We start from the raw sequence: 24,398 nt of genomic DNA, 5'->3' as shown, positions 1-24,398 counted from the left end.
CGTGATTTTACCTAATTCTACTTTAGTGACTTTCAACCAACATTGCAAATATGACAGTTTTATTTAAGAATATGTAAATTTGTTTAGTTAGCTATGGTTCTCTGAAATAGGGTGGGGGGCTGTGATAAAAAGGGCTTGGTTCCTGGATGGCAATACCCTCAAACTACATCAGATATTCTGCATTTTAACCTCATAGTTATCCTTTCATTTTAAATCCCATGTCCTGGTATATAGCTGGCATACAGAAACAAAGAAACAAGAACTGTGTAAATGACTAGCTATTTACAGACATGCTGTGTGTGTGTGTGTGTGTGTGTGTGTGTGTGTGTGTGTGTGTGTGTGGGTGTGTGTGTGTGTGTGTGTGTGTGTGTGTGTGTGTGTGTGTGTGTGTGTGCCAAATAAGTATGAGACAGGAGATATTGCACTGCCCAGAGGCTTTTTGCTTGGGCTCTGGATTAATGCTGAATAACATAATGCCAATGCTGTAATTATGAACTTGTACTTTCTCAGCAGTGACAAGGAATTAAACCTCAGTGATCCTGAAAATACACAACAGCAAAACACACAGGCAAATCCAAGTGTTATCCCTCACTGAAGCCCACCACTATCTTGAACACTCACTCATAGACGGAGTGCATGCATGTATTTGTCCAGGCATATGCACACATTTGCATAGGATAAGACATCGATCTATTGATGAAAGCAAACACATTATGTAGAATGACAGAAATAATTGGTCAAGGTTCATTTAAAATCATGTAGCTTGTGCTGCGTGCTTCATTGTCAATGAGTAAAGTGGCATTCACACTTCAAAGTCTGGTCTATGAAGGTTGCTGCTATAACAAAACAATGTAAGTATAGCTTTTTAGAAAGGCTTTGAATGTTGACCGGGATAGTTTGGTACTAACTTCACATGCTGTTCCCTAACTGTGACTTGGGTATCTGGCTTGACTGTCTGTAAATGTGCTGCTTAAGCGTGTGTGGGAGAAGGGAGTATGGTCCCGCACAGACTGCTCGTGTCCTGCATTGCGAGATATGACAGTCTAGGAAGATCGTACAGGCTGTGCTTACGGCAGTGCTTCACCAAGCTCCAAGGATTTTGGGCCTCAGACTGTTGGAGTCTGAGTTCTGACCCTGTAATTCGCTCTCACTCTGTAGCCTTCTGTAGTGCTGCCCCTAATGTAGTGCACACTCCTGTTCCTCTTGAGCTCTGCTGTACTCCACAGCTTAGGAACTGCAGTTCTCAGGGATGACAGCTGAAAATTAGCCAGGTGGCTAACACTGGCACATTTACATTTCAGTTGATTAATGTGACTTGTCCCTGATGTATAAACAGACAAACACAGCCTGATACACTTGTCCGCCTTCCAAGAAGCACTTATAGCCCTCTTGCACTGTTTTTACCCACACCGCTGAGCAGTACTCTCACACACCCTGATACACCTTCCAGATATGCTCGTGCAGGATTTGACAAAGCAATTATACCACCAACTAAGAAGTTCTATTCTTGAAAATTAGAGATGGCATGATACCAATTTTTCTGTGCCGATCCGATACTGATGCCTTGCATTTGAATGTCACCCGATACTGATACTGAGCCAATATGTTTTCATTAAAAACCACTGTGGAGATGTGGTTCAGTTGTTTTGGTGAAGCTTAGATTGTTAGGGATTTTTTTTGTGTGAAATGTATTATATATGCTGTATTCTTTACAGATGTCATGCATAGATATGACAGAAATATAAATAAAACTCTAAAAAAACAGGAAAACTTTGTTTATAAGATTAAAGCATTTTTTCCTTCAATTTCCATACAGTGTCTTTCTTAGTGAGATGATATTTATGGCCTTGGTCATCATCTGCTTGGTTCTCAGCTGTAGTGTACTCACCTACTGCGCACACACACACACACATTCTTGTGAATTTAATCACTAAATGAGTGTTGTACCCCATTCTACACACACCAGGCACCAAGTGAGCAGACAGAGAAAGGTTTCCTGTACTCCTGTACTTCCTGTCTTTCTTCACTCAACGTCTGCTTAAAACCAATAGAAATGTAGCGATTGATGACAATTAAAAGATGGTGATTCTTTCTAGACAAAAAAAAAAATATCTATAGACAGAGTTAGCTGATTCTCCAGCCTCCTGTAAAACTCAGCAGGCTAATGGCAAACTCAGCAGCGCTTCCTCTTTCTCATGGTGTTTGATTATATTAAAGCCACAGAGTCATTAAATGGCTTTACTTGATCGTTTAACTTTCTGGTGCTGTTTCTGTCGGGTTTCCGCTTCTCTTTCTCCTTTCCCCGAGCCTGAAATTGCTTTACTTTACAGCCAAATTGGAAACATCCTTCGTTTTTTTAAAGAATGGATTAATAAACAAATCACTGATGGTTTTGGAGCCATAGCCGTGAGTGGTGCTAAAACGCTATGTTGTCTCATTTAAATGCTCTCACTAGAAGGCGGCTCACCCGTTGCCTCACATAGGGTTATCAGAATGATAGCAATTAAAATCATCGTGTGTGTGAGCGCATAGAGGTAGGGTTAGGGTTAACCCTAACCCTAACCCTTGCTTTGAACATAATTTAAATCGTTAATATGAAGAAACCAGTTAAATTCATTCAAATACAGCTGCGTATAAACTGTGGTCAAACTAACCTGGCTGTTATCACGTGACCTGCTCCAGCTAACCTGGCTGTTATCACGTGATTTACTCAGTCTAACCTGAACTGGGGTGCACTGCTGCTAAGCACTGTTCAGGTAAATGGAAAGGAATATGTATTTATTTATAGACGCGTGTGTTTTACAAGGCAAGCACCTCACTGTTCATTGACAGTAGAAGAAAATTAATAGGCCAAGTGTAACAAGAGGCCAATATGGTGGTCATTAAAACATGACATATTGGGAAGGGCAAAAATAGGTGTTTCAAAGAAACAGCATTTTAAAATCATGCTGATGTCAGTGACATGCAGGATTAATCAGGTGAATGTGGGAGGTATCATTTTAAGCACTGATGTAAGGCATTGAGAGGTTTTTTGTTGTTTTGTTTGTTGTTAAATGTTTGGGTATTATGTAAAATTTCAGGAATGAAGAGTCAAAAATGCTGGAAAGGATAGAAAAAGATATACGCCTGTAACACTAAAACTGCATCAATTTGTATCTGTGTGTGGAGTGACACCTGGGCATTGTGTTGGTAGCAAGTATGTGGCATTATTCATGACATTTGGTGTTGCTGAAGTTTCATAAAAAGAGGTTTAGTTATACAAAGATGGGAATCCTTGTGGCTTAAGGGATAAATAGAATTAAATTAGTTAATGGGATTAGACTTGTAAAATGTGATGTATTAGAAATGTTTAGATTATATTGCCAGTGTAAAATTACCATTACATTTGGCCAAAGCGCAATACAAAATGCAAGCAATATATAATTAAATGCATAATTGCATTTTGACATTAGTCATATTTTGCCATATTAAGCACATTAAACATGTTAAACATCTAAGCTCGCCATGATTGCAGTAGTGTCTCGTCCCCTAAGCGTTTGTGTCTGTCCTTGGACATGTGAGAGGCGAGAAAGTGGTGTTGGCACAGTGGAGGAGGGCTCTCCATTATGTGGTTGAAAGTGGAGGAGCCTCAGCAGGGAATGCCAGCCTGGCCCGGCAGCGAGGGTTGCCTTTCATCTGCATGCAGAGGCGGCTGAGGGATGCCCTCCTACCCCTGGTGCGGAGGTCACCACTCTACTTACAGCCCTGTGAGGACTTACGAAAGAAGCTTGATATCTTCAGTATGATTTTAAAGTTGCTTGCTATGTGAGTGTAAAACAATGGCTGGGCTGAGTAGAAGCCAAGTTTCAGTCCAGCTGGGCTTTGCTGTAATAGTCCTGTGCTTGGCATTTAACCCCGCACGGCTGCCATGGAAGTGCGGCTCGTCACCGAAGGCTCTGCCCACCTACCACCTCATGTAGCCTTTCTGCTCTGTGTGCACATAGTCACAGTCTCTAGTGCAAACAGAGTTCAGTCCAGTAATTCAGATATCCTAAGGCAAGAGCCTGTGAGCTGCTCGGTGCTTCACGGAGGCAAAGTATGCTTTATATTTCCGGCATGCCTTGGGCAGAGTAGTCTGTGTCTCAGTTCGTAAGGATAAAAATCCTAACTGGTCTGGCTGCAAACAGAACTCAAAACGGTCTTTTCTTTAGGCTCTTAAGACTTAGATGTTTTGCTGATAGTAAACTTAGTAAAGAATGCTACACAAAGTTTAGGAATGATCTTTTTAAGTTGTCTGCTTTAGAAATGGTAGTGGGGAAGATTTTTGCATGCACGCACGCACGCACGCAAGCGCGCGCGCACACACACACACACACACACACACACACACACTTAAATATTCCAGGCTCCTTGACTGATGTGTACCTGTTATGCACTGCTGAGAGCAGCAGGAGGTAGCTCACAGTTTCTTTGATGCTGAGAATAAACACACTCAAAGCTCGGCCTGGCAGACTGACATGTGCTGCTGTCATGGAATCTCCTGCTGACTGCTGCTAAGATAAATTAGCAGTTTACTAAGCATCAGCTTCTTCCCCAGTATTTGTGTTCATAAAGGCTGAATAATTAGCCCTACGGATTAACATTTGATGAAATAGTAAGAATGGCTTTGGCACTAACAAGGGCTGGAGCAGAAGAGATTAATCCTGTGTTTGGCAGTAATCTGTTCATCCATCCTGGCTGTCCGACTGTGTGCTCAGCAAGGGCAAAAAAGCGGACACTGAAAATCTCACCCAGCTAAAAATAGGGTCCTTATTAAGCGCACACACACACACACACACACACACACACACACACACACACACACACACATGCACACACAACCACACGCACGCACGCGCACACACACACACAACCACACGCGCGCATGCACACACACACACACACGCGCACTCCCGCGCTCTCAAATATATATGTGTGTAGGCTCTGTCTCAGGGACAAATACAAAAGACAGAGGTTGGATTTCTCCAGCTGTAAGATGTAAAGCCAGTCCTCATTAATTCAACACTATATACAATTAAAGAGGAGCGTCAGTGCTATAGCAATCCTGTGCTCATTTACAGATATGTTGGTAGAACATGCATACATTATCAGCAATGCCTAGTGCAATTACATTTTTGAACAGCATTATTAAATCACAGAATTAAATAGTAATACTGTGCAGTCTTTTCATACTGCTCATGAGCAAACTAGCCAAAGTTTGTAGCAGTTCACACAATTATTATTACTTTTTGTCAAAACCACTAATTGTTAAACCTTCAGTCTCTGAAAACTAAGTGAACAGTACTGCACACCAATTAAATTGTTTCAAAACTTACTTGTTTATTTTATTTTGAATTTTTGACTGTGTGGGATAGATAAAATAATTTACCTTTTGTAAAAGTTGTTGAGTAAAGCGTTACAGCAATGCTGTGTTGTGGTAAAGAGCCACTATTTAGTTAGAGTGCTGTTCCTGTTCCATTTATATCACTTTATCCTGTGGATGCCACTCACATATTTGTGGTTTTACACACACACACACACACACACACATAGCCACACGGTGTTCTGGGTCTGTCCTCCAGCATGTTGGACTTGACAAAGTATTCAGTGGGTAGTTACATTTGTAATGTGGGAGCCATACAGGAATCATGGTCTTATTTATATACAGCTTAACACCCCATTTAATTAATAACACAAATCAATGGCACAAATGAACACAACCTGTAAAATGGTCACGCTAATATAATTGCTTAAAAATCATGTATAGTCAGGGATTGCCCTGAGGTCTTTGACCCAAATGATAGATATTGCCCCCTGCTGTGCTGTCAAGTTTGTATGGCAGTGGTGTTACTCTCCTGCTTGGAACATCACAACATCTGGGTCCCAATCTGTTACTAAGCTCACCAATTCCATCTTAACTGTGTGCCAGGCAGTTAATTTCACATACATAATGTTTTGCTTTATTTATTTATCTGTTTATTTATTTATTATCATTAACTGCATCATAATGGTGTGTTTTACCGGTATTGGCACTTCTTTGTTCGTCATGAAAACAGCAGCAGATTCCAGATGTAAATGCGCTACCTGGAATCAGCCCCGGAGCAGCCACTGTTCTTACAGTTGGAGGGCTATGTGTTAAAGGGACTGTAATTCCTGCCCAGTCCACCTGATACTGAAGAACATTAAAATTAAACCTTAAAGCCTTAAACTTGAACATGATGCCCTGTACTTCAACGTCATAGTCATTGTGTGTGAAAAAGTTCAAAACAGTATAAAAACAAATTAGACTGATGCTCCTTTCAGTTTTCAGTCATACATTATGTGAGATTTTACCTGAGGCTGTTTGTATTGTGTTTTATGTTTTATAAGGGCACTTTTTTTTTTTTTTGCATAAGGACATGCTACATGCAGTATTTTCATGAAAATAAAGGTTTTTGTTTTTGTCCAAATGAATCCAGTTAGCATAATTGGAGCTCTGTAGAACTGGTACATAATTTTCACTCATAAAATACACAAACTTGAATTGAACATTGACCTCAGAATCCAACATTTATTTACTTGTACTGAAAATGTGAGTATTGTTAGACCATTGTTTCATTTGGTTTTGGTGTTTAGAGGCAAAAACAGAAACAGTTCTCTTACTGACTACTTAAAGACAGCCCCATACACTGAAATAAGGCAGTAAGGTATTAGGAAATACATAAGATCAGGTCAGATGAGTTTAGTGTAATAAATAAATTAAATGACACAAATGTGGAGGGTCCTGTTAATGCTAAGGTATGTGTATTGAATTTGATGTGGCAGAATCTAATTTACAGACATGGGAAATGTTTATATTGAATGTATAATCTGCGGTTGATGAGTTTGTTACATTAATTTAAACCTTCGAGTCTTAGTTTTGAGCTTGTTAGATAGTAATTATTAATTATTTATTTTTCCATAACGTTGTATGGTGAAGGGAGCAGCCAATTGTTCATTGTTGTTTGGTAATATTCAGTTTTTTTCTGATTTTAGAGACTGAACTTTAGGTTTCAGGGAATGTCTGCCAGTACATATGCGTGTATGCATATAATCATTCAAAAACAAGTTTACACTTCACAGACCACACTCACACACACACACACACACACACACACACACACACACACACACACACACACACAGTGTCTACCTACCACTGATGAAGTGACTCTCTATTTCTTTTGCTACCAGGTGTGTATTTATGATTCTTTCACCAACAAAGAGAGAAAGAGAGAAAGCACATTTTAAAGATGTAGTGCACCACTGACAGAAAATCAAACTAGAGAGAGAGAGAGAGAGAGAGAGAGAGAGAGTGTGTGTGTGTACATGTGTGTGTTTTGTGAGTGACCTCAGTTTTATAGCTGTACTGTTTGTTTGGATTGTAAATTATGAAGGAGTCCTGATGTTTGGTATGAGTGAGGAAGACACCCTGTAAAGAGCTGCCGTGTATGCACAGTAATTATATGTGTCTTAGTGTGTTGGTCTCCAGTTCTCCTGTCTTTCTCTGCTCATAATTCACATTGTAGAGGAACTTTCATCAGCTTTTGCAGGTGAGCTGGAAGGAGAAGACAGAGCATCATGCATGACAGCCATTTGGAATCAGTGTCATTCTACAAGGACCCAGTCTCCTCCACATACATGCACACACTTGCTCACACACACACATGCACAAACACACACAATTTTACCCTCTTTGCCAGTCAGCGAAGTCTGACAAAGTGGGAAGAGGACAGATTTGAAAGCAGTCAAATCTGGGAGAGATCAAAAGAGAATTACCAGGCACCATGGTCCTATATAGAGATACAACACATGGGTCTGACACAAAAATTCACAGCAGTGTGTGCACATGTGTGTGCATGCAGGTGCTTGTATGGGTATGTCTGTCATGAAATAAGAAGCTTCTGGAATCATTAGTTCATACCATCCTGTAAAATTCACGTCTGGATTCTCTGAGCTGAATAAAGTATTGCTTGTTGGTGCTGCACAAACAGCAGCATGATGGTTGGGTTCACCTATGTTCTGTGCCTCATGAAACCCACAGAAATCACATGCACCTTACAACAGCTTGAAACACTGCCCTGCAAAAGCAAATCCTCCAGTCAACTGCTTACTGCAACAAACCGCACTGAGGTTATCTGTGTTCATTGTGCATCGGGTTATGTGTACCTGTGTTTGTGTGTGTCTGTATACATGCCCATGTCAGTGTATAGTCATGGCCAAAAGTTTGGTTTTAACAAAGTTTACTGCCTCACTTTTTTTTTTTTATCATTTTGTCAGATGTTTATATGATCTAGTGAAGTACAATTATAAGCATTGCATGTTTTTAAAAACCTTATTGGAAAATACATCCAGTTTATGTAAAGACTTAATATTTACAGTGTTGACCCTTTGTTAAGACTTCTGCAATTCACCTCAGCATGCTGGATATCAGCTTCTGGGCAAAAAAAACCTAACCCCAACCCTACCACAGGTTCTCAATGGGATTGAGATCTGGGGAGTTTCCTGGCCATGGACCCAAAGTTTCAATGTTTTGTTCATTGAGCCACTTCGTTATTGCTTTTGCCTTGTGACATGGTACTCCATCATGCTGGAAAAAGCATTGTCCATCACCAAATTGCTCCTGGAGAAGTTGCTCTTGGAGGATGTTTTGATACCATTCTTTATTCATGGCAGTGTTCCTAGGCAAAATTTTGAGCAAACCTACTCCCTCGGGTGAAAAGCAACCCCACACATTAATGGTCTCAGGATGCCTCACTGTTGGCATGACACAGGACTCGTGGTAGCACAACTTTTCTTCTCTGGATAATTGTTTATCCAGATGTCCCAAACAGTCTGAAGGGGGCTTCATCAGATAAAAACATAGGACATTTAGGACTTTACCCCAGTCCTATGCAGTCCAGTCCCTATACTTCCTGTACAATGTCAGTCTGTCCTTGATGTTTTTCTTGGCGAGAAGTGGCTTCCTTGCTGCCTTTCTTGACACCAAGCCGTCCTCCAAAAGCCTTCATCTCACTGTGTGTGCAGATGCACTCACACCTGCCTTCTGCAATTCCCGAGCAAGCGCTGAACTGGTGGTGACCCGATCCCATAGCTGCATCCTCTTTAGAAGACGGTCCTGGCGCTTGCTTGACTTTCTTAGGCACCCTGAAGCCTTCTTCACTGCAATTGAACCTCTCTCCTTTAAGCTTTTGATAAATGGCTTGATAAATGGTTGAATTAGGTGCTATATTACAAGCAGCAATGTCCTTGCTTTTTGATGCAATGCAATGATGACTGCACATGTTTCCTTGAAGGTAACCATGGTTAACAGAAAAAACCTCAAGCATCACCACTCTTTTAAAGCAACCAGTCTGCTCTTCTAATCAGCATGACAGAGTGATATCAGCTGCCTTGTCCTCGTTAACGCTTCTCCTGTGCTAATGATAAGATCACTGAAATGATGTTAGCAGGCCATTTTATGGCAGGGCTGAAATGCAATGGTTGGAATGCAGTAATTTTTGTGATTAAGTAAATTTTCATGGCAAGGAATGACTTTGCAATTAATTGCATTTCATCTGATCACTCTTTACAATCTAGACTTAATGCAAATTGCCACCATAAAAACTGAAGCAGCAAACTTTGTGAAAACCAAAATTTGTGCTAGTCTCAAAACTTTTGGCCACGACTGTATGTGTATGCATATGTACATGCAACAGTATCGGAACTATTCGGTGGCTATTGTGACCTGAACAACAGAACACCAATGTGCTCTCTCTCTCTCTCTCTCTCTCTCTCTCTCTCTCTCTCTCTCTCTCTCTCTCTCTCTCTCTCTCTCTCTCTCTCTCTCTCTCTCTCTCTCTCTCTCTCTCTCTCTCTCTCTCTCTCTGCAGGATCTGGGTGGGGTGAGCCCTCCTCAGAGGAACTGGAAGGGGATCGCCATTGCTCTGCTGGTTATTCTGTTGGTCTGTTCACTAATCACCATGTCGGTCATCCTCCTAACACCAGGTACACACACACACACTTCTTCTTCTATCCTTTGTAACTCTTACCAAAGTTATTGCTAAAGATAGAGTTGCCAGTTGCCTGCTTAAGCAGCATTCTCTAAAAGAAGAGATATTGGAGCTTTAGCTCTGGGCTACTTGCTTAAGTGCAACTGGCTAGATATTCGCTTAAAATGGGGGGAAATTAAGCATATCTCCTAAATGATTTTTTCCTGTTTAGTTTTAAACAGATACTAGGGCAAACGCAAAACTTCTTGTGGTTTACATCAAGCTTATATAGGCATCCAATTACTTTTGGAACAAATGCTTACATAATGTAAAAAAATTGATGAATTCATGTATATAATTATGCTTCTGCCTACAATGGGAACTTTTTTGCTATTTCAGCTTCCAGTAGACTATGGTGTATATATAAATATTAATTGAACTAGAATTACTGTATTCACTGTATTTGTTACAATAATAGCAGTAAGCTGCTTTAATATAAAGACTAACCAAAGTAAGTCACCAGATCAGTAAGAAACCCAAAACCCTGACCATGTTTACTCTGATTAAGGTAAAAGCACTGCCTGTTAGGATGACATCATCAACCTTGAACTTTCAACCTGCCAGTTTAGTGTTAAGAGTATCCTTTAACTTGGGATGAACACATCATGGACACGTGTTTTTGTTTGTGTTGTGTATGTGTGTGGGGTCCCTGTCTGAGTGCTCTTCTGTGCAGACTTTTTTTTGATAGATGTAACCTTATGACAGGGTTTGTGTCAGGTTTCTCATGGTGTGTGTGTGTGTGTGTGTGTGTGTGTGTGTGTGGGTGGTGACAGTGGACACTCTGGCTGGCAGTGATACTAAGCTGACAGTGGAGGATCTGTTTGGTCCACATTTCTACGTACACGATCCTGAGGCTCGCTGGATTAATGGTAAGATGATCTACTGGAGAAAGGATTCCTCCATTAATGCTGATGTATCCTGGTTGATGTTGTCCTCATCAGTCCCTCTCTGCTTTGCCCTGGTCTACTTCACACCATATGTGCAGACACTGAAAGAGTACACGCCTTAACGCTGACCGCCAGACTCAAGGTAGCGTCACCGAGCACACGTGAACTCACTCATGTCTTAAACTACGTGTGAGCCAGTGCCTCACAGCAAGGCCAGTGGTGAGCATTACCACGTGGTTATGTTGGTGTCACTCTCTCACCCAGGGTCTAATAATCACCGCCGAGAGCTTAGGGTTTTATCCACGCTGAAGGTGCTTTTCTGTTATAATGTGATTAGTGTGATGGGTGCGTGGTGGTGCTCCAATATCACTGCCTTCTGGTTTTCTGAGCTTAGGCTGCTGTGTGTATTTTAGAGCTTGGTTATGGTGTTCTTAGCTGCATGTGTGTATGTTGGAGCTCTGTGCTTAGATGGGTGGGTGTATTTTGGATGGTCTGTAATGATGTCTTTGTGGATGTATGGATGTATGTATATTTGTATACATCTTGGATGATGTCAGCCACTGAAGTGCTTGCTCTTGCCCAAACTTTTCTTGTGCATACGTTAACTGTCTACACGCTTGAACTTCAAAGCTGTGTGCCTGAATCAGGAAGAAAGTGCTCTGTTGTATGTGATCACCTCATTTACATCTGTAAAGCAGAGATGGGTGTGGCAGAGCCGTCCATCAATATCTCCCACTTTCATGGATTTCAGGACGTAGCATTACACATGTTGCACCTGTGTCTTGTATTATACTGTGTTAGAGCACAGCACAAACACACACACACACACACACACACACACATACATACATACATATATTCACACACTGTACCTGTCTTGTACTGATGCTCTGTTTTACAGCAGTGCACACACACACACACATTCATGCAGCACTATTCTTTCAAACACAACCTTTTCAAAGTGGATGATTCAATATGTTAATGTACAGGGAATTCCGCTATTTAGTCTTAGTCAATAACTGGTCGATTATAGTAGGAAAATCCAGATCCCAGGCTGTTACTGACCAAAGCGTGCGTGTCAGTGTCGGTGTCAAACCACCATTTTCTCTGATTCACTACAACTCCCAGAATTCTGACTACAGCCTGGAGGAACAGCCAACAAATCATCACTGGGCTATTAACTTCAGCTGTCACTCATTCCCATTGCCTATTTAAACCTGTCTGTTAATCATACTTGTTGTGAAGTGTTGCCTTTGAATGTCATAGTGTGTACTGAGTGTTAATCCTGTTGCCTGTTTTTTTTTTTTTTTAAATGCTCACTCTTCTGTTCTCTACACTTGTTTTTGCCTAACTCTAAACTAACCCTAACCCTTTTGGATTTGTCGGTCTGGATATATGATGTTCTTTGGTTTGTTCCTCTCAAAATAAAACTGGGCCCTTTTTGGTGTTTGTGTGTGTGTGTGTGTGTGTGTGTGTGTGTGTGTGTGTGTGTGTGTGTGTGTGTGTGTGTGTGTGTGTGTGTGTGAGAAAGAGAGGGTGAAATGAAGAGGCTATAGAGAGAAGCAGAGAGAGTGTAAAACGTCATACCAGAACTCCATCCCTAACTCTGTCTAGCAGTGTCATTGTTCAGATTAATGTGCATCATAATTTACAATATCTTACTGTCTGACCTGAATGGCACTGTAGCATTCTGTAGACAAATGGTAGACAGAATAGTAGATTCTGTCTAGTATAGAATAGTAGAATGGCACTGTAGCATTCTGTAGACAAATAGTAGCTTTCCCCTCTAAAGACCTGGTATCTCCTTTAGCTTTCTAAAGAGCTAAATACCTGCTATCTCACTTGGGGCCAATAAATGGGAGAGACCAGGAGTGGCTGGCCAATGGGAATAGAATCAATGTCCAATAAGAGCAATAGCGTGTGCGCATGCGCATACATAAATGTGCGTTTGCCCGCACGTGTGTGTGTACGAGGGGCATGGCGTTGGGGAGGATACAGAGAGCAAATGTTGATTTCTAGGAAGAGGTTCTGTCTCCTCAACAACCCAACACATTGCCCCAGTGTTCAGTGTGTTTATGTTGGTTTGACTAAATATGTATATGCTTGATTGTGCAGCCATTGTGTATGAAACTGTGTGTGTGTGTATGTTAGAGAGAAAATGAAAGAGAGGGAGAGACGGAATGTGTTTGAGAAAGAGGAGGGCACTAGCTGGGTGAGAAATGTGCAGTCATTCGTTGTTATGGTAACAGGATAGAAGGATGAGGCATGTGGGGCACTCGGGTCTTTTTTTGGATGCAGTACCATGAATATTTCAGTTGGTCATTTCTCCTCTAAGTGTGTGTGTGAGAGAGAGCGAGAGAGAGAGAGAGAGAGAAATTTTGTTTTTGTATTTGTATGTGTGGTAGAATTGGCTTTTGTGCGTGTGTGTGAAAGGTTGAATGCAAGGCTTTATCTCAGCTCTCAGCTCAGCACCTGGTCACATCAAAGCCACTGACCCATTACAAGGGTTTATACTCCACACACACATGCACATAGAGACACACACGTAACTATGTATACAAAAGAAGAATAAACCTAGTACTAAATCTAAACCTATATTTAACATCAGAAAGAAAAAATATGGTGTTTTAGTTTAAAGAAATTAAACATATAGCTTTGGTAAAAAGCACTTTACCAAAAAAAATTGTGACAAGTTTGGTTACTTCTGATTTTCTCTGGTTTTCTAACATATGGAGGTTTTCCTTAAAATCTACAAAAACCCAAACGCACATACCTACACACACACACCCCGATGCACCAAGCCCACATGTTCTCACATGCCATTGTAGTATCCTGTAGTATTCTATTCAGACTTTTCACACATTCTGTCTCAGGGTTCGGTTCTTTTGGATAAATCCGAAGTCAATTCATTGAATTTTGTGTGTATGTGTGACAGAACGAGATAACATTTCCTGTAGCATAAGTGTGATGAAAGACAGAGCAGATGAGATTCTGGTTTATGTCAGCATGGAATGTGAATACATCTCACTGGTGGCTAAACATTCCAGACTAGACTGACTCAGGAAGTGAAAGAAAATGGAGAAAATTAAGGAAAATGGGAAAGAGGAAAGAAAGAATGAAATGAGCACATTTCTGTTTATATTACGCATCAGTACGCGCACACACACTGCCCTGAGGAGTGACTCTGAGAGCAAAGAAGCATTTAGGATATGTGTCCTCCCGTGAGTCTCAACAACCCTGATTTACTGTAATTGTTTAAATTGGATACTGACATCAGATTTAGTGCTCATACTGTGTTAACAGAGAGCATGATTTTTAATTCCTCCACAGATCTGATTATGGAATAATTTCCCTTTATTGCAATGTATCTGAAACATAGAAAGGTACATTTTTTAAAAAAACCTTCCAGATGTGTTTGTCTTTCTTTTTTTTCCTTTTTTTTCTTCTGATACACGAAGTAAAAGAGCAGCTGTCATATGGGCCATTTGTAGGTAGAGATCTTGGCCAGTTTTCACAACGCTGAGATTCCACATGAACTGTCAGTGTGTGGGAGTGCTACCACAGGCTTCCACCATGGCACGTGAACCCAGTCCATGCATCTTTCTGAGTGGCTGCCTACCCAGAAGACAGATGCCAGCACTTGCAAGAGAGCGCTAATTATTCATATCTGTTTACATGACATATCAGGCTCCCTTCACTGGATGTCATCACTGTGGCCTGGGGGAGAGCAACCGCATCATCCTTTCCATGCAGTGCGAGCAGCTGCTCTGTCCTGAACTGCGTAGAGGGCATTGGCACTGGTTCGACTTGTACCTGGGGTAGATTGCACTCTGCCCTGCCCTCTATTCAGAGTTTTTTCCAGACCCAGGACCGCTTGATCCCAGAAGCATTTCAGATAACCAATGTCTTGAGCTTCTGAAATCAGTGATCTGGAGTTTTATTTAAGCAAACTCTGTGTGCATGGACACTATGCGCGCCAGGCAACATGCGTGGGGTTGTGCCATTGGTTCATTTTGTAACTAGACTGCTTATCATGTCACTTCCCTTTTCAGGTTTGGTGAAACACTGCAGTATATTCCATGTGTTAATCTCATGTTACTGTTATACATATTATGTATCAATAGATTCTGCAAGCTATGTATAATATGTGTGTGTACATATGCATATGGAGATGGTTGCTAAGGTATGATACTGAAGTCTCATTCTGCTACAATAAGTAATAATAAAGCAACTGTTTACTCTATCTGATTCTTACTGAGACAGTTTATTGATCTGCTGTATTAACACCAGCATTAATTAGGCGCATTACCAAAAGCTAAGATGAAGAGCGCTTATATTACATTATTTGTTAATTTGTTATTTATTAATAGAACAACATTAATTGTACATGCATTAGTTATTTCCTGCTATATTGTAGGTACTTGTATTCCTTATGTAGTCATGTAACCGTATGAAACTTCTTTCTCTCTAACAGCCATTACTGTTGTATATCTATCTACTGGGCAGCATAGGAATGAGCTTCTTTAGAATGACTGTGTAGTGGCTGTTACCCATACAGTTACAAGTTTAATGTATCCTACTTACTGAAGTTGTTTGTAACTAGATTAGCAATTGTAGTACATTTTTCCATTTCATTTCAGATACCACAAACATTGTACTGTACTGCCATTTTTCCATTTTTATAATTTAATAACTTCAATCAGCTCCATTTGCCAACAGATTTCATCTGTACCTCTTCTGCAATGATTAATAATTTAAAAGGGACACATGTCTCTGAATTGCTGCATTCTTACTGATAGAAGAATTAGGCCAGATTGTGTGCACCAGAATTCCGCAAAGTACAAAACTGTCAGAATATGCCAAACCCCAACACACACACACACACACACACACACACACACACACACACACACACACACACACACACACACACACACACACACACTTTCATAGGACTGCAGCAAAGATACTGTAATACGTTCACCTTTTTGGAATGAGTATGTGTGCTGAGAGCATCAAGAAAAATGTTGGCCTGCATGGCTAAAAACTTTCTCATAGAAGAACAGCTCATTTGCATGTGCTTCTGCATGGTGAAATGTCATTTATACAAAAAAGGGCTGTTCATTGCCACTTTAGTGCTTTTTTAAAAGGAAAATAACAAAAAGCATTAAACACATAAACGTGGTGCTTAAATTTTGCAAACTTGCACACAGAATAATGACGTAATCAAATTCCTCTGTGATAACGCAAACCAGCAATAATGAGCCTCTTCCAGAATCAGTCCTGGGTACAGACACATGAGTAATACTCTCAGAGGATAGCACTGTCTGCCCCCATCTGATGCATGAGCTCACAGACACCCATGATTGGCCAGGAGAGAAAGTGTTCCACTCTTCTCTACCTGAGAGCATGGCTAATTTTGCTCTTTCAAGCTCCCAGCCACATATGGCTGTGGTATCATCAAGCTCACAATCTCCAGATGATAGGGTGAACGCTTATCTGTTGCACCACTTGGGAGTCCATCACTGGTGTGTTTTGCTGGAAAAATCGCATTGTGCAAGTCTCTACTTCTGAAAGTCTGTTGTCCGGGAGCACTCACCATGAACCGTCACCGGCAAGCTTGGGGAAGCTGCTGATGTCTAACGGTATGAGTGTCAGCTGCACCCTGATGGATGTGTGAGTGGGGCATTAGACTGACTGCAGCATGTCGGCCATGCCCTCACGCTGCTCACCGTCCTTGAACACCTGATCAAGCACAGCAACGTGCGCCAGGATGAAATTTATCGACTGCAGCTCTGCCTTCAATAGAGTTGCTCCAAATGGAGGTTGTGCCCAAACTCAGGAGGATGTGCATTTGCTCATAGACATACACACACATGCACAGAGCACACTCTCAGTCACACAGCAAACATGTATACACACATGCAGACATGCAGCACACATGCACAATCCTGATTGGACCTGCACAGGAGAGGTCAAGTTGTAGGTTTCTGTGGAGTATTACACTATTACATTTTATGTAGAATAGAATGTCTAAGCAGAGGACCTCCACAACCATTCCAGAACTCCACTCTAGTGCTCAGTCAACAGCAGGGCTAAATGTTTTCACTTACACTGAAAACAACTGTCCAGAGTTCTGTTCAAATGGACCTTTGCAACTGTTTAAAACAGCAAAAGAGCACACATGGAAGATACACACATGATCAATGCGGTGCCATGCTGTTGCATGGCATTAGATATCCTGTACTGTAGAGCAGGAAATCTGCTGTTTCTGTTAAAAAAAATCCTGTTTATTTACTGTCGTTACCCTTCTCCCGAATGCTTTCAGAATCGGACGTCATGTACAGGAACCGTAATGGCCATGTGATTAGGTTCAGCATCCTCACCAATGAAACAGAGATCATTCTGAAGAACAGCACATTTGTAAGTGAAACTGATTTTAATCTTCAGCGTGCTATAAGCCAGCAGTACATTGATTCAGCCAACAGCAATTTGGTTCAGGGACACAGAGTTTCGTTTTATTGGCGCATTGTTCTCTGCAATCTGTGAAATCGTATGATTCAAACACGAGCAAATTATGTAAATAACATGTTCCTTGGAAAGGATTGTGCTTGGACCATCACTCAAATGAATCCTGAATAACTTAATATCTTCTTTTATTGTTTGTCCCGCAGACTGATTTTAAAGCCACTAAGTACTCAATCAGCCCTGATTTGAAGTATGTGCTTTTTGCATATGATGTTAAACAGGTATGTATATTTTTTTCTATACTGTGGTGGGATTGATAAAATATGAAATATCCTCAGTGAGGCTCTGTTGCATTAATTATGAATAAATTTGTTCCCCTTTGAAATTATATTTGATATCCAAAACCATTTTTCAGCTCAGAAGTACTTGCCATGGCTGTTTCGAAATCCATCTATCCATTCCAGTGTTGTGTTGTATCCCCTCTGTTCACAAACACAGTGCATCTAATGGAATAACTTTCCAACAAAATCTTCAGTCTAAATAGTATACCCCATTAATATTTTAAAATACATAAATAGTCTTGCAGATGTAGAGATGCTTTCAGGATTTGAACCATTACGCTGCAAACATCTCACATGGTGATCTATACTTGCACTTAGCATCACTGGATGTCATGTTTAGTAAAAAACAAGGATGATCGCCAACAGAAAAGAAGGGCTGTCCTTTGTTATATTAGGTACTCCATATTTACCTTGGGCTCATAAAGAGGAAATGCGGGACAGAGACAGAGGAAGCACAAGCTCAACTCCTCCAGGATTACACACTTTAATCTTGTTATTGTAGTGATTCATCTGATAAACAACTCTATTTGGAGAATCCAGTCAGCTCAACCCACTAATCATTCTCTAACACTCTCGATGATGCGTGTGTGTGTGTGTACATACACATTTATTTGTTATAACTTATTTTGCTGATTTTTATATTCTTTTGTCTGAAGTCCTGCAGAAAGCAGTCAAATGTGTGGTCTTTTATTGGTGTAGTGATAAGAATCAGAACAATGGTAGAAGTTAGTGCTTGACAAAAAATTACTCAGTATATGAACAAAAAAACCAAAAAAGCTAGACATATCAAGGCTTCACTGGAAAGCAGAACAAAAGGCAAGACATGGCCAAGACAAGACATGGAAAAGATGGAATATAACGTCTTTTGACATTGGACTGTCCATACCTCATCACAACCACATCAGAAGCCCATACCTAAGAAGCTAATTCCTTATCACAAGAACATCAGAAGACCATACCTCATCATACCTTGAAGCAGTCATTGAGGAACCTCCTCTCTACCAGGCACCATGGAAAGTGGACAAGTTGGTAACTGAGGTAGCACTGAATAAGGGTGAGTCTGGAGCTCATCTGAACAAGGGAGTCCTGTGCATACTTGGTTCAGGGATGAAACCAAGACCAGCCCCACAGGCAGCCACAGAACCAGTGGAGGTATCAGTCAATATGTCAGTCTCACCATCTGCTTGTTGTCTTCTAAGTGATGGCCGGATGTTAGGCAGATGTTAATGCCCAGATGATCCTAACGCCCTTAGAACCATAATGGAACCGGCTACCTTTGTCCATGATAATGTTCATCTGGCTGTGTAAACCATTGTAACACTTGATAGAAACCAGTGTCTGCCATGTGGCCCACAGTGGGTATATCTGGGAGAGGAACAAGCAGGACTTAGAGAAATGATCAAACACAACTAGAATACAGGTGTTAAACCTGCGATAAAATCCACTGAGCTGGGCAACCAGGGTCATTGTGGCACTGCCAGACAGTCCAGAATGCTTGCAGGAAGCTGGCGAGAAGTCTGACTCTGGACACACATGGAACAGGAGGAGGCGTGTTGCTGCACATAAGCTTGGTCACCAATAATGTCCTGTCAACAGCTGTAGGGTGTGTACCATGCCCACATGTCTGGTGATGAGGGATGTATGTGCTTAAATGGCCTGACAGCCCTACAATGGCCCTCAATGGTATATACACTCTCTTAGCTGCACAGTCAGACAGTCTGTCATCCCTGGCTGCAGTCTCTGAGATCTCCTTATCATTTACATTTATGGAATTTAGCAGACTTTTTTATCCGGAGTGACTTACTAAAGTGCTTTATCATTTTCTCGTAGAATGTATCTTAGCTGATAAAGTAGGTTAGAGTCAAATTGAGCCACGTATATGAGCAAGACCCTTATCGCTCAGTTGCCCTTAAACCTCTATTGCCTAAGTTGTATTCAAGTTCAAGTTCAAGTTCAAGTTTGGTTTATTCGTCACATACATAGTCATACACAGTATAATTCGCAGTGAAATGGTGGAGAGTGCTCAGTGATTATTCAGTGATAATTGTAAGTTGCTTTGGTTAAACGCATCAGCTAAATGCCATACATGCAAATGAACCACTTAACTAGTATACAGCTAGATACAGGAGTCAGTGCTGATACCTAGAACGAAATGCAAAATTAAATGTACAATGCTGAACAACTATAAGTGCAATACCAAACATGAGAGGATGAGAGCAACCAGACAAGTGGCTGGTAGGGGATGGTATTTATATATTCTCAAGTCTCCGGCTCAAGGGCTTAGTACAGGGTGCTAACTTTGGTATTTGTGCATCTCAGTACAAGATGATGAACTGGAACTTCATGGAGAAGTCCTACCTGGTCTGGCGAAGAATGAGACATTGAGCAAGGCAGATGTACTCCAGATTACGATGATCTTTCAAGATGACTTCAGGGTGGAGCACACCCTCCAGTCCTGAGTTCCTGATTCCCAACGCTGTATTTGTACTCAGCCAAAGTGAGCTTCTTCAAGAAAAACACAACCAGAAAGAGGTTCTCTGATTCTCCCAGCCATTAAGAGAGTGTGGCCCCCACTCTCAGGTCAGAGGCATCCACTTCATCCACAAAGGATCTCTCAGAGTCTGGATGGGTGAGAATGGGAGCGGTTGTGAAGCAATGTTTGAAACAACCAGTGCTCCAAGAGCCTCTCCATCACTGCACTGACTTGAAGAACATGCTCCTCCAGGTTCACTGAGTAGGTCAATATGTTTTTGATATAGGCCACATCCAACCAATGGAGTATGTCCTGTAGCACTTCGCTGACGAGCAACGGAACACTGATGGTATGTTCAACATAGGACCATAGTGCATGTCCATGTTCTTGTAGTGGTCGGTTGTGGTAGAGAAGGCAGTTTTCCACCCGTCCCTCTCCCAGATGTATATGAGGTTGTAGGTGCTCCTCAGATCCAGGGTAGTGTACACACATGCATTGCACAGTTGCTCCGGTGCAGATGGAAGCAACGGCATGGGGAACTGATTCTTGACAGTCCCCTCTTTAAGCCTGAGGTAGTCAATACAGAGATACAGGTCCCCATCCTATTCATCAAATAAAAACACAGATGACACAGCTGAAGTGGAGGAATGGATAAAACCCTGCTTGAGAGACACATTGATGTATTCCTCCAGTAGTTTCCTTCACCAACAGGCGGTAGACTCATCAGCGCAGAGGGTGTGGCAGGAGATCGATGACATTGTCCCACTGCTGGTGAGAGGAGAATTCAATAGCTTACTGCTGGCTGAACATTTCCACGAGGTCTCGATATGGGGGTGCAGCTGTGTCAAAAGACACAGCCAACACAGGAAGGTAGTGTTTGGACTAGGGAACAATGACAGGGAAAAGATGGAATATAAGGTGTTGTGTTGGTGAAGCTTGAACACGCATCATGCCTTAGTATTCAGGGGCGGTGGAGCTCTGAGGATGTGCCAGAGCAGTGGGACCAATGACAAGTGGCTACTTGTCAAAATCATGGTTGTTGGCAATTATTGCTCAAGTCAAATCAGTAACTAGACACCCAAATCCCCAGCGTTGAATTAACACACAGTGTTCATTTGAGCACAGATGGTATGTGGTTGAAGAAGCACAAGCCAGGATCCATTATATTTGCATTCTGAAGCACCACGTCTTATCCTCATGTGAAGTGTGATTAGTAAAGGCCATCAGCAGCCACTGTGACTACTCACCTTTACTTGGGACTCCTATTTCTGCTTCTTCCTTCTCTGTTTATCTCCAATCAGCTTTTCCTCAGCCAGCCTCATTTGGACAACAGAACATAGAAATTGCTTTGGATTTATTGCCACTTAGCAAACCACACAAAAACCTTTTTCTTTCTTTTATCTGCTCAGTCAGACTCCGTGTTTGATCTCAGTGTGTAGTGCTACTGGCCCTTGCAGCGGTTGGGCAGTACTCTGAGCCTGTGTAGGTGTGGATAAATGTGGAAGTCCTGCTTCCCCACTATGATCAGACCTCATGAAGAAAGTTGTAGCCAGCCAGAACTCTGTTCTGAAGCCCATAGCCAATCTGGTCTCTGATCTGAGCTTATCCCAGAGCTAGTAGCCAGTCAGTTCTCATTTGCTCATCCTACGAGCAAGTGATTAGTCAGCCTGTTGTAGTCTTTCATAATAGATCATGGTTTTCTGTATCACTTTTGTTTCTGAATGACAGTCTACCTGTGTGTGTGTGTGTGTGTGTGTGTGTGTATATGTGTGTGAGTGTGTGTGTGTGTGTGTGTATGTGTGTATATGTGTGTGTGTGTGTGTGTGTATATGTGTGTGTGTGTGTATATGTGTGTGTGTGTGTGTGTGTGTGGTGTGTGTGTGTATATGTGTGTGTGTGTATATGTGTGTGTGTGTATATGTGTGTGTGTGTGTGTGTGTGTGTGTGTGTATATGTGTGTGTGTGTGTGTGTGTGTGTGTGTGTGTGTGCGTGTGTGACAGATTAAGCTATTTGCTGCCTGCGGTGTGCTGCCTGTAATTCATCTTTTACTGCAGTGTGAAGCTAGTTGATACCATTCAAGCTGTTCTGTTTGATCCTTTACCACAATGCTTTTCAAGCCTGCTCCTCCTCCTGTGCTACATAGTTTAGCCATTTACCTCGTGCCAACACATCTGGACACATCAGATTCAGTTCATTAGCTAATTATGTAATTAAAAAAGAAGCATTTAAATACCTGAATTAAGTGTCTTAGAACAGAGTGAACCCACATGATAAACTGTGTGAAAGGCCATGGGAATTTGAACACTTCCATATTTCAAACAAGAAAATGCACATTAAACTTAAAACGGTCCAACTTCCAAAACATTTCTCATCTTAATTTTCATTCTTATTCTTTGTAAGTGGATGAAATCATTTAATATTCAGATTTACAATGAATTACAAAAAATTGTGCAATTTTGTCCTGTAGATTTTGCATCCAAAATGCAAATCTATAGGAGGAACAAATCTACAGAAATTTGTATTTGAAATCCAGTGCAAAATCGTTTCAGTTGTCAAGCCAATATTTGCTGGTTTTTTTTATGTTCCAGGTTTACCGGCACTCTTTCACAGCTTCCTACATAATCTACAACATTCACACCAGGTAAACGACATGTTGTTGTGAAAACTTAATAGTGTCCACAGCAGGAACAGTAGTTGGCGATTTGTGTCTCTGTGGGGTTGTGTACTGTAAGCATGTTATGTGTGTGTGTGTGTGTGTGTGTGTGTGTGTGTGTGTGTGTGTTGCAGGGAGGTGTGGGAGTTGAATCCTCCAGAGGTGTCTAACGCCAGACTGCAGCATGCTGCGTGGGGGGTGCAAGGTCAGCAGCTGGTAAGGGGCAAAAAAAGTGTGATTTTGTCTTGTTAAGTGCACTGCTATCTGTTATTCATTTTCATATGCATTTAAAGCAGTTGTTAATTTTGTCTCTGAACATTGAGAAGTGTAATGAGCATAAGTTAATGCCCCTGCAAATCCATAAAATGCAGTCAAATTGCAAAAAAAAAAATTTTTTTTTTGTTTTGTTTGGATATTACATTTTACCCAGTCATGTTTCTGACGACATCGGAAAGAATGCTGTATATATAATATATACGGAGACATATATATTAATTACAACAGCAAAGACTATATAACACCAGACTATAGAGTGTTCATTTGCGACAATCTGTGCACACTGCAGGAAGCCAGTACCCCGTGCTATCACATATCACAGCTAAGCATGACCTTCAGATGGAGCTTTACGATACAGTCCGGCAACCCAGTAGCACTTTTCTCAGCTGCAGTCCTGGGTTCCACCGCCCTGCACAGCTTTGTGCTAACACTCCTCCACCGTCTCTGATTTGGCTCATGAAGTGCCGACTAATGAGCCCGTGAGCTGAATCAGGTGTGTGAGGTCAGGGGAGCTGGGATGCCCTACTGAGCAATGGGTTGCAATAAGAGGAGCTGATCCAGGACCCCTTATTCCCACCCCCCACCGCGTGGTGATTCTAACTGTCTACCCTGTGGACTGATCCGCTGTGATCCCTTCCCTGTGTGCAGGTGTATATCTTTGAGAATAATATATTTTACCGGTCGGAAGTGAGGAGTGACTCGCTTAGACTAACTTCGTCCGGGAAAGAGGGTGTTGTGTACAACGGCATCACTGACTGGCTATATGAAGGTAAGAAAACTTTTTTGTTCTCTTATATATATTTATAATTAGTTCCTATTTGTTATTTTCTTTTAGAGGTGGACTTTAATGCAAACCACAATGAAAGAAATGAAGAAATTGTTTTACAATTCAAAGAGCTGAACTGTATCTTCCATCTGGCAGCAATAAATCTGAATAAAATATTAAATTAGACAGATCGCTAGTTTATCTCAAACATTCATTAAAATGAATTTGATCAGGATGAGGGATCTGGAACTATGTGGTATGTGTGTCTGTGTGTGTGTGTGTGTGTGTGTGTGTGTGTGTGTGTGTGTGTGTGTGTGTGTGTGTGTGTGTGTGTGCGCGCGCATGTGTGTGTTTGTGTGTATGTGTATCTGCTGCGAGTGTGAGTTAGTGGCTGCAGATGTGCAAATGAATGTTTGTGCATTGCTGTTTGGTAATTAAATTGTGGAAACAAGTCTTCAGTCTGTTC

The 24,398-nt window shown here is 41.4% G+C and overlaps 1 protein-coding gene across 2 annotated transcripts in view; it reads left to right on the top strand.

Moving 5' to 3' along the window:
- LOC113578553 (inactive dipeptidyl peptidase 10) overlaps nucleotides 1-24,398 on the top strand; it is a 64,330-nt gene that overhangs the window by 26,838 nt on the left and 13,094 nt on the right. For both annotated transcript variants that reach the window (XM_035522483.1, XM_035522484.1), the window contains exons 2-8: nucleotides 9,909-10,023; nucleotides 10,841-10,936; nucleotides 17,283-17,377; nucleotides 17,629-17,703; nucleotides 22,826-22,878; nucleotides 23,025-23,106; nucleotides 23,815-23,935. In XM_035522483.1, the coding sequence (XP_035378376.1) occupies nucleotides 9,909-10,023; nucleotides 10,841-10,936; nucleotides 17,283-17,377; nucleotides 17,629-17,703; nucleotides 22,826-22,878; nucleotides 23,025-23,106; nucleotides 23,815-23,935 (637 nt within the window). The remainder of the gene's footprint in view (nucleotides 1-9,908; nucleotides 10,024-10,840; nucleotides 10,937-17,282; nucleotides 17,378-17,628; nucleotides 17,704-22,825; nucleotides 22,879-23,024; nucleotides 23,107-23,814; nucleotides 23,936-24,398) is intronic.

This window comes from Electrophorus electricus, chromosome 2 (genome assembly GCF_013358815.1).
Source record: "Electrophorus electricus isolate fEleEle1 chromosome 2, fEleEle1.pri, whole genome shotgun sequence".
NCBI lineage: Eukaryota > Metazoa > Chordata > Actinopteri > Gymnotiformes > Gymnotidae > Electrophorus > Electrophorus electricus.
This window is presented reverse-complemented; position numbering and strand designations above follow the sequence as displayed.